The sequence below is a fragment of the Polistes canadensis genome, unplaced genomic scaffold (assembly GCF_001313835.1).
Source record: "Polistes canadensis isolate GaletaPanama2010 unplaced genomic scaffold, ASM131383v1 scaffold_6, whole genome shotgun sequence".
In the NCBI taxonomy this organism is placed as follows: domain Eukaryota; kingdom Metazoa; phylum Arthropoda; class Insecta; order Hymenoptera; family Vespidae; genus Polistes; species Polistes canadensis.
Window position 1 is genome coordinate 994,339 of NW_014569553.1, and position 11,262 is coordinate 1,005,600.

General features: G+C 31.4%; 1 protein-coding gene across 4 annotated transcripts in view; it reads right to left on the bottom strand.

Moving 5' to 3' along the window:
* LOC106788944 (poly(rC)-binding protein 4) overlaps window positions 1-11,262 on the bottom strand; it is a 54,967-nt gene that overhangs the window by 14,274 nt on the left and 29,431 nt on the right. For all 4 annotated transcript variants that reach the window (XM_014752691.1, XM_014752701.1, XM_014752708.1 and 1 more), the window contains exons 3-5: window positions 2,939-2,995; window positions 2,000-2,398; window positions 699-1,103 (exon numbers count right to left, since the gene is read on the bottom strand). In XM_014752691.1, the coding sequence (XP_014608177.1) occupies window positions 699-1,103; window positions 2,000-2,398; window positions 2,939-2,995 (861 nt within the window). The remainder of the gene's footprint in view (window positions 1-698; window positions 1,104-1,999; window positions 2,399-2,938; window positions 2,996-11,262) is intronic.

An 11,262-nucleotide genomic window follows, 5' to 3' on the forward strand; every position in this document is an offset into this window, starting at 1 on the left:
GTATTAACTTACAAAAAAAAAAAAAAAAAAAAAAAAAAAAAAAAAAAAAAAAAAAAAAAATTTTTAAAAAAAAAAAAAAAAAAAAAAAAAAAAAAAAAATATTATCCCAAATGAAAGAATAAAATCTAATCATCCTTTGTAGCAAACTATACAAAAAGAAAAAAAAAAACCATTTTCAATGAAAAAATAATCGAGTCCATTCTTTGTATCAAACTGTAGATAAAGAACCACCTATCCAAAAGGGATAAGGGATAAAGATAAGTTAAATAGAATAAAGAAGTGTCCGATGCAGGTGTGTAAGTGAACTATATGTATAATTCGTGTAGGAGTGTATCGGAATATAGAAGAATAAGAATAAGAAAAGAGACAGAGATATATATTAACACACACACATATATATATATATACAATAAATCTAAAATTGTATGGATATATGTGTGCGTATATATATAATACATAGAGAGACGATATCAATCAACGATAGAGAGGGGGGGGGGTGACAAGTTTGAAAGATATAGTAGGGAGAAAGGTTATACAGGGTAATATGGTGGTGTTGGTAGTAAGGTTGGGGTGGGGGTAGTTTGTTGATTTTCTGAACAAGGGTGGTGGTGGTGGTGGCAGTAGTAGAGAGAGACGGTTGTTGGTTGATTGTTGTTCTTGGTGGATTCGGGGTGGATCACGAAAAACAAAAGACTTACGGCGTCTGCCACGAGGTGTGCGGGCGGGAGGGCTGCCTGCAAGTGTCCACTCTTCAGCAGGGGGTCGGCGAGGCCTGCCACGCTGGCGTGTAAGGGGCTCGGGTGTAGAGGATGATGTGGGCTGGTAAGGTGGGCGGTTGATAGGAGCGGATGCCCGTGAGAAGCGGCAAAGGCCGAGGAGGAGGGGTGGGCCGCGAAGGGCGAGGTAGTCAAAGTTTGGGTATTCAGCGAGGGCGGGGTGGGCCCGGCAGCGGGCGCGGGCAATGGCAATACTGTACTTACGTCCGAGTGGGCGGGCACCGCGTAATTACCCTGGATGGTGTAGGCTTGCCCACCAGCCAGGATCAGTGGCCCACCAACTTGGGGTTTGGGGCGATAAGGGATCGTGGCACCTTTGGGAGGGGACTGAAACAGAAAAACAGAACAACGCCCAAACGCCCAATACAATCAATCGTATATCTTCATTTATTTGGCATTGTTATATAACACGTTATTGTAAACGCCACGCAAATGTTTAACCCGTTGCCGCACACTTTTAATTTGATGATCGTGCTCAGAAACATACTTTTTTTTTTATTTCGGAGCGACAGGGCATGCGAAAACGCATACAAAAAACAATTGATATGCTATCTGCCATGCTGTACCTTTTTTTTTTAATGTATTAATCAATAATTAACAAGTGTATGCGTTAGTACACTTCGTACTAACGCTATACTTTTTCTAATAATTAAAATGTGCACGGGTTAAGAATCAATCCCGTGTCCCGATCAAGCCACGCGCCGTTACTTGCTATTGAAAGAAAAAAAAAAACAAAAAAGTTGAGTGTCGATCACCGGTGACTGACGCGGCCCAAATGGAAAAGTTCAATGTTTAAAGTCTGATCCGAGATTTAATTAAGAATTCGCCTGGCGTTCACATAATGTGTTGATAAATGCTTATTTTAACAGGTTCGTTCAGTTAATAATACACTCGTGTTTCGATTAAGGATATGGTTGTTTCTTTCCTGAAGGAAACTCAATCGAATCTCCATGGTTGGATAATGACGAACGTGTTAAAATAACTATCGTTTTATTTTTCGATTTAAGTGACATTTTAATGAAATTATTTGATAGTATTGTCTGGTATATTACTTTGGGGGTGAGTAATAGTTTGGCTAAAACTACTCAACATCCCTTATACACGAACAATACTGTCGTCAATTACTACGATTGTATTTTAAAATGACAATTTAATTAATGAGAAAAAAAAAAAGTTACTATTATCGCAATAGAAATCTTTGAAAATGTTATTTAAAATCGTACCTCTAGCATAACACAGCAGATGTGATATATGCACTGCGTTATAGCTTCGCTCGTGCCTGATATGGTGACCGCCCGTTCAGTCGAATTCGGCAACATTTCAGAGGCGACCTGAATCGAGGCCCCTGTCACCTCACGAATTTCCTTGATCTTCGAGCCACCTTTACCGATGAGAGAACCGCATTGAGAAGCTGGTACGATCAGTCTCAGTGTAATAGGTGGCCTTGGTACGCCACCGCCACCACCGGCTCCACCACCCTGGATATCATGGAACTGGGAGCACCATTCCTCAAATTTCTTGCATATTAATGTAAACGCCTTGAATATTGAATTCGTTGGCCCGGTTACGGTCACTATTCGTTCGGGACATGATCCGTCGGATATGTTGATCTTTGCACCGGACTATATTCAAATCAATCAATCAATCAGAATTTTATTTTAATCGTATATACAAGTATTATTGGGTTGGTGCATATGAAATTTTTGGATTTTACAATAAATCGCTTTTAGAAGTAGCAATAAAAAAAAGCTATTATAACAGGACAACAGTCCTAATAAAATGAGGAAGAAGAAGATTTTTTTTTAGATGTGAGCACGTTTGTGACTCCCCCATGTTTTCGTTATATTTTTGTTTTTTGGTATTATTTCGTTTATAACCGTACCCCGTTCATTGCCAGAGTGTCGTGTCGTCACATTTCGACAAAGCAGATTTAATCATAAGTTTTCAATTTTGAAAAATATATGAAAACTTTAAAATCATAAATTTTTCATACGCACCACAACCCTAATATTTAATATTAATATTATTTTTTATTTTGTATATAGTATTGAAGAAATAAAATATTGTTATATAAAGTTACGTAATGTTATATAGGTGTTACAAAAGTGAAAATGGCGTGTGTGTTGTAATTAAAATAAAAATAATTGTTATAAACGACTTACCTCCTCGCGGAACCTCTTGACGATTTCTCCCTTTTTTCCAATAATACTTCCTACCTCCTGTAACAGGGAAAACAAAAAAATGTAAAAACCAGTTAGAAAAATATTTTTTTTCTATCCCCTCACCTCTCCCACTCTCCTATATTTTTTCTAACAAACAATTAAACGTAGTTCGTAAATCGTTTGAAAAGTTAGAACGAATTGTGTAATGTGATTAAATTTCAAGAGTTATTTGTATCACATTTATAATTTATTCAATTAAAATTTGCTATATAATTGTATAATTTGATATATCAAAATATAACCGTGGGTAATGATGTTCTGTGTACATCTTTATCGATTAATTTCATGAATTCCCATAAGATGAGGAATTTGCTAAAATCATTGTACATTGATCTATCGTGTATTATTAAGATAGTTAATACGTGTTGAACTATCCGGAAGCAAGCATATCTCAAGCGTTTACCTAATCCATCAAAGACACACCTACACGTTAACTGTCATTTATCAATCTGTCATATCAAATAGGACACGAACTATAGATTATTCCTTCCGTGTTGAATTTAACAAGATTTACTGATTATTTGTTTATAATCCTAATTGGTATGATAATATGTCAAACATTTACATTCCGATTAATCGTAACACGTGATCTTAATTAAAAAAAAAACGGTAAATTAAAAATTAAGAAATAGAATAGAGAAACATATATTTCTAATATTACAATTAAAATTAAATAATAATAAATGTATTTTCAAATTTTTAATTGATATGCAAGTACGTACTTAATAATATTTAATTAACATCAATTGTCAATTAATTCATTAATCTTTATTATTTTATATAACGAGTTACTCGAATAATTTAAATCAATGTCATCAATTATTTATCATCCTCTATTAATATAAAATTTCGATTGAAATGTGAATTATCATCATGTAAACCACGTATATCATAAAAATATACAGAATAGAAATAATACACATACATTTAAACTTATCCTTCTAATAAACAAAATAATCAACAAACATTCAAACATACTTTGTAATTTCCATGTAAAAATGCAAACTCTACTGATTTCTTATTACACCACCCAATTAAATTCTAACAATCATTTAACACGTGTCATATATTAAAAAATAAAAGAATTACATTACTTCTTCCTCATTTTATTTTATCCTTCTAATAAACAAAATACTCAACAAACTCTTTCAAACATATTTTGTAATTTCCATGTAAAAATGCAAACTCTACTGATTTCTTATTACACCACCCAATTCAATTCTAACAATCATTTAACACGTGTCATATATTTAAACAATAAAAAACTAACATTAGAACGATCCTAAACAATAGTCTTTCTAAACTTCAGCTGAGAGCTTATTGTTAGTAACGAAAGAATAAAAATGTGACAAGTTGGATTAGATAGATCAAAAGAGTACATACTCCCCCCATCATCCATACATACACATAGGATATATAGATACATAGATAGATAGATAAAGGTTGTGCTGAGTAAGCTTGGACTAGGACACGCTCGGTACGCGAAACTATAATTAGTTTCATGTAGATACGCAAGCGTAGTAGTAGTGGTAATGGTAGTGTGATGTCCAGGGCAACTCACAGACCTATCTTTTTCTCCCTCTGACACACATACACGCACACATACTTTGACACACAAACACACACTTTGATACAAACACTCTGACCCCACGATAATGTCATCGCTTAGGATTCTGGGTAAGCAGGTATGCGCACCCGTGCTCTTCTCTAAACTTAGACACGATGATACCCACCCCCCTACCCCCTAACCCCCCTACCTACTAACTCTCTCTCTTTCTCTCTTCTGTTCTTTTTTTTTTCGTGTCTCCTCCTTGTGCATGCCAGTCGCCTTTTGAACGACTTCACAGATCGATGCACCCTTCTTCTTCTTCTTCTTCTTCATCTTATTCTCAATGCAACCAGTCTTAAAATATGACACAGAATTTCTAGTGCACTTATATTATTATTCTTTATAGGATCATACATCTCATTTATTTCTTATTTGTTCTCCTTTATTTTTTTTGTTCTCATATGAAATTTGTCGAGATCGGTTTGGTTTAGTTTTCAATTTCAGTTGGTGTATTTATTAGATGAGGTTAATTGTATGTGGTCAAATTAAATGGATTGGCAGGGGGAGGAGAGTAAAACTTTGTTCTTTGGTTTATACTTAGATTGATATGATTTAAATATGATAAGATTAGGTATGATTTTGTTTATTGGTCCAATTTATAAATCGATACGATTATTATTACTTTTTCTTTTTAAATTAAATAATCATTGAATTGTCATACTTCTTCTTCTTCATTTGTTTTTTTTTTGTTTTAATTCCATTGTCAAGTAGAAATTATTTATCGTTGAATTCCTAAATTGAAATGGTTTTAAAATATAAAGTTAACTTGTAGATTATTGGATTATGTTATAACCTAATGAAAAGATAGAAAGAATTTCGTTCTTAATGAACGAAGATTAATCTTTGTTTTATAATATCAGCTATTCTATTATCTGTTTAGTCAGCTTTAAATTAGGTTACTGTATATTGATGATTATTAAAGCTTCATTTTATTTATTAACGTGCAAACGTTCATTATTGTATGGTATTATTATTAAGCAGTAAGATAAATTTATTTGTAATTAGATATATAATAATCATATTATCTTAAATTAATAAATATAATATATTAACCTTGACTTCAATTATATATATAATTTCTCTCTACGATTAAATATATTATAATATTGAACCATTATTATTTCAGGTACATGATTATTTTCTATTCTTTATTTTCCTTTTTTAACCACAAGTGAAAGCTCATAGAAAATTGAGTTCACTTATATAGTTTATAATTATTCACTGTTAAATAATCATAAAATGTTTCAAATATATTTTGAAATGAATATTCAATTTGGATAAATTGAAAAACATAGTGAACACGACAAATAACGACGGTATAATAATAATTTTGTTAATTGAAAAAAAAAAAAAAAAAAAAATAAAAGAGAGAAAGAGAGAATCTTTAAAAATAAATCATTTATTTATTCTTTTATCCTCCCTAAAGAAGAAATTAAATATTCTTTCTAAAAACGCGCGAGTATAAAACAACTCGTTGTCCTCCATCACGATTGGTTAACGAATAAAACAAAATTAGCATAGTCTTTTTAATGCAATATCAATTATTACATCAAACCGAAATACTCTCGAAATATCTGCTTAAAATATTCCGAAAGATACGGAATTTCTTTCTATTTTATTTTTTCTTTCTTTCTTTTTTTTTTTCTTTTTTTTTAAACGGATACTTTTCGTTTCGAGATTAAATGCTAATTCGAGATGCATATTCAGTGAAAACGGATGAAACCGATTAAAAACTCGTTTCAAAGTATTACACACACACACATATAAACCCATATACATAAACATATACACAAATCTTTCATTTCCTTTCACGAACACATTTCTTTTTACTTTAATATAATTTATATTATGTATAATAAACGTAAATATAAAAAATGGAGGGCAGGGGGGGAGGGAGGGGAAGGATAGAAACTCGTTGAAGATGAAAAAGAAATGCACGACTTTCATCTTATCACAAATGATAAACTATTTTCTTTTTTTTTTTTTTCACTTTTTAGTATAACGATGTCTGATGCATACGGGATCCTTTCTTTCTTTCTATTTTTTCTTTTTCTTTTTCTTTTTCTTTCTTTCTTTACTACCTTTCTTTCTTCTTTATTATTTTTCCGAGTCAAGTTTCTATCTCGTTCCACTTTCGTATTTGACTTTTACAATGATTTAAATATCATCTACGATTTCTTTTCTCTATTGTGACACAGACTCGAGAGAAAGAGAGAGAGAGAGAGAAAGAAAATATTTCAGAAATTTCAATTTAATAATATTTCATTGTATATACGATTATTAACGTTTGCTTTTAATGGAAAAAATTAATAATCACATGGATTATATATAAAATGAGAATTGAGAGAAAAAATACGAAGGACAATTATTACTGACTGATTGGAAATAATTTCTAACTTTGACGAAAGATCAATTCTCTTGTTATAATTTTTTTCTTTGCTCTATCTCTTGTTTATTTTTTAAATAAAAAATAAATCGTTTTATTATAGTATTAGAAAGAAAAATTCAATAAAATTATATTAAGAGAATGACGAAGAGGATCAATGAATAAATTGACAGTTTGATAGATAACCAATTATCATGCTAATTAAAATACTATGCATACTTTTTTTTTTTTTAATTATCAATAATACGATTAAACAACAACAAAAATTGTAGAAATATTCATAAAAGCCACAATTTCGATGCCAATAAATACGGAGAGCTCGCAATTTGTCGTACGACAAATTTCATTTGTCTCTACGATTGGTTACGATTAAGAATTAATTTAAAAGAAAAAGAGAAAAGAAAAAAAAAAGATTGGACTGTCTCAGAATTATTTGGCAAACCAGATGATTGGACGGTCCGATTCACGAGGACGACCAATTGGCTACTAGCCCTGGCTTAATTCCAGTTCTTTTAATTTTTTTTTCTTCTAATTCCTCCCTTCTCCTCCTCCCTGTCCACCCTTTTCTATTTGTCTCCCCCCTATCTATCTATCTATCTTTTTCCTAATCTTTATCTTTATCTGTCGTTTCATTTTTGTTATATTGTTTTCCACGTTTAATAATATATAATAAATAACAATAATTTTTGAAAAAGTGTTTCATGGTGATTTGTGACTTAGTAATAAGTGTGAAGTTGTAAAGAAAAAAAAAAAAAAAAAAAATTACTCGAAACGCAACAACTAAAAATTCATTCAAAATGAGTTTAAGCAACGCTTTAAGTATAGTATACACGTTTGTGATTTTATGATAATAAAAGAGGAGATAGTATAATAGAATCCATAACCAGAGTCGTGAAAATATTTGATCGGGTAAAACGAGGGTGAGGGCGAGGGTGAGGGTGGTGGTCTTTGAGTGGAAAAGTTTTCAAAGTTTTGTCGTAAAATGTGATATTGTTTTTTCTTCGTCTTTTCAGGGATTTCTAATTTGACTTTTCCCATAAATCTGATTCGACGAATAATAAAATGATTGAAAATAACAACGTAAACGATTAAAATACAAATTACGGATATAATGTGACGTGTTCAATTATTTAAAAGAAAAAGTTTTTACTTTCAAATGATCTTAAGTGAGAGATATGAAAAAGGTCAGACAGGTAGGTAGGAAACATGTCAGGTATACTCGAGACACGTTAAAACATAAGATTTTGGATTTTTGCCAGATATTTGTCTGCAATTTTCGTACTCGGATAAAGTAAAAGTAAAATAGAGATAGAAATAGAGATAGAAGAAAATCGTGCAAATGACCGTGACATTGTCCGATAAAATGGCGCGAAGAAAAGACAAAAGTTTCTTATACGAAAAGATCTTGATAGAACAAAACAAAAAAAAAAAAATAAAAAAGAATGAGAGCAGCATAGTAATTAACAAGCAACGAATTAAAAAAACAAAAAAAAAAAAGGAAGGAAGAGTGAAAGAGAGAGAAAGCAAATCTCTGTACGAGTGTTTTTTAACGAACAGCACCCACCATCACTGCTTGTTTTTAATTAGTCGAATTCAATCTCATGAAATTGACAAAAGTTACAACAACAATAACAATAACAATAACAATACGCGTATATGCAGTCATGTTAACACACGTAAGTGAATAAATAAACTAATAAGAATGAATATGAAAAATGTGTGAAAAAGTACAATACTAATCAAGAGAGTCAAATCTGTGATGAAAAAATAATAAAATAACACATGATATTTATCACGATAGTAAAAATAAATGTTTGTATTAAAATATTCTCGTATAAAATGTAAATACTATAGTTAGGGTTTAACGCGAATGTAGTAGTATCGTATTTTATCTTTCCAAATCGGTAAAAAAACAAAAAAAAAAAAAGAACAATAAAAATTTGCAAAAATATCCACGAACGCGTTTGCAACGTTGTGTGTTGCTCAAATTTCCTATAACATAATTTAACATACGGTTTAAAGTTACATAGAAACAAAAGTTGCAATTGGAAACGTTCGTACTTATTATACGAGAGAAACTTTGTGTTCAAGTTTATTAAATCATGCTCTATCAAACCAATTATAATAATAAAAATAATAATAATAATAAAATCATATTAATCGCGTAATTTTTCGTGTCCAATCAAAACTACAATATTTTAACATTAAAACCTATCAAGCGTGTACTGTGTAATTTATAACCAAAAACAAATGTGTGTGTGATAGAAACTTCTAAAACGTATAATTACTCATTCCTAAATATATAAATATATAAACAAAAAAAGATATTTTATTCAGTAATTGATTAAAATGATCCGTTTGACCGTTCACGTTAAGACCAGGTAAACATAAAGTATCGAAAAAAAAAAAAAGAAAAATAGTTGAAGTGTATGAAAAAAAAGTAACATTGTGTTGAATTAAAATAAAACGAAACAAAATGAAACGAACAAAAATGTGGAAAATAAAAGCAATAAAAAAAGAAAAAAGAATTAGATTCGTCTGATTTACGATCGAAAAAGATAATGGGGGAAATCGAGATAATAATCCAAATCGGTTTGATGATTGGCTTCCGGCCCTGGCCGATGTCCAGTCTGTCTTTGGATTTCGTGTTTTCCCTCCTACCATGCTTCTAATCATTCTATCTCTCTCTTTCTAATTCTTCTTATTCTCATAAGAAGAAGACCTATCCTCTAATCGCAGAAGACATAATGTTCTTCTACAAACGCCAGAAACGCGGCCAGACGTATTTATTTCGCACGAGGTAAAATTTTGCGGATTTATGCGTGTGTGTTATGTGTATATGTATGTATGTATGTGCGTGCGTGCGTGCATGCATGAATGCGTGATGCAAGTGTACGGATTGTACCTTACCTAAGAATTATCTCTGACATTCCAAAACGACCACTCTTTTGCAATGAATCAAAAAACAGCAAAGAAAAGAGAGAGAGAGAGAGAGAGAGAGAGAGAGAGAGAGAGAGAGAGANAAAAAAAGAGAGAGAGAGAGAGAGAGAGAGAGAGAGAGAGAGAGAGAGAGAAAGAGAGAGAGAGAGAGAAAGAAAGAAGACAAGCGAGTTAGTGTAACGAATAAGAAGAATAATTAATAAATGTCTGATTGTTAGATAAATTGAACACTCAACTTGATATTATACGTATCTGTGTCAATGTTTTGTTGATTAAGTAATATTCAGTAAAATGGGTGGATCTCTATAAATATTTTATCCGAATTTTGTAATAATAATAATAATTTTTGTATCTTAGAGTGTCCTAGTGTATGTGTACGTATATGTGTGTATCATCTTAACAATTTTCCTTAAACATCTAATATCCTTTTTTTTTTTTAATCTAACACATATTTGAATATTATAATTATAAATCTTCAAAAATACTGTGTACATTTTTATTTTCAATACAAATATTACTAATATAACAAATGGTACGATAAAGAATGATAATTAATGCAAAAACAATGCGCGAGATTATCTTATAAAATAGTTACAGAAAATTTATTGGTATTTTTTTTTCTTTTTATCATTTCAATAATAGATTTGAAATGATTACGAAAAAAAAAAAAAAAAAAAAAAAGAAAAAAAATTAAAAATAAATGGAAAGAAGAAAAACAAAGAAGAGAGAAGAAGCCTCATAAAAAAAAAAAGGGGGACACGCCACCCTACTATATATATCACTATTCCAAGCACCCATTACACTACCACCACTATCAAAGTGTGACTAGAGGCACAGTTAGGTGGTGGTGGTGTTAGTGGTGGTAGTGGTTGATGTCGTTGCTGTCCTCATCAGGGCGTAAAAACGCGGAGTAATGAGATTTGTCATGGAAGCACTTCGCCGATGCGAGAGAGAGAGAGAGGGTTGGTAGGAGTCTAGAAAGGGCTTTCAAGGGGGGTGGTTGGTTGGTTGCCGGCTGGGTGGATGGTTATATGCATATAGTGCGAGAACGAACGACTACTTTGGATGAAAACGAAGAGAGTTGGTGAGTAAAGTAGAGTGTAAAGAATACAAAAAGAGAAAAAGAGAAAGAGAGAGAGAGAGAAAAAATTAGAAAGAAGGAAGGTAAATGTGTGTAAAGAAAAGAAAAAAAAAAAAAAAAAGGAAAAGAAAGAAACGAGAATGAAGGAGAGGAGGGTAAAAATGCGTGTAAAAGAAAAAGAAAACGAGCGTTTTAAAGAATGAGAAAGAAAAAGAGGGTAAATGTGTGTAAAAAAAAAAAAAAAAAAA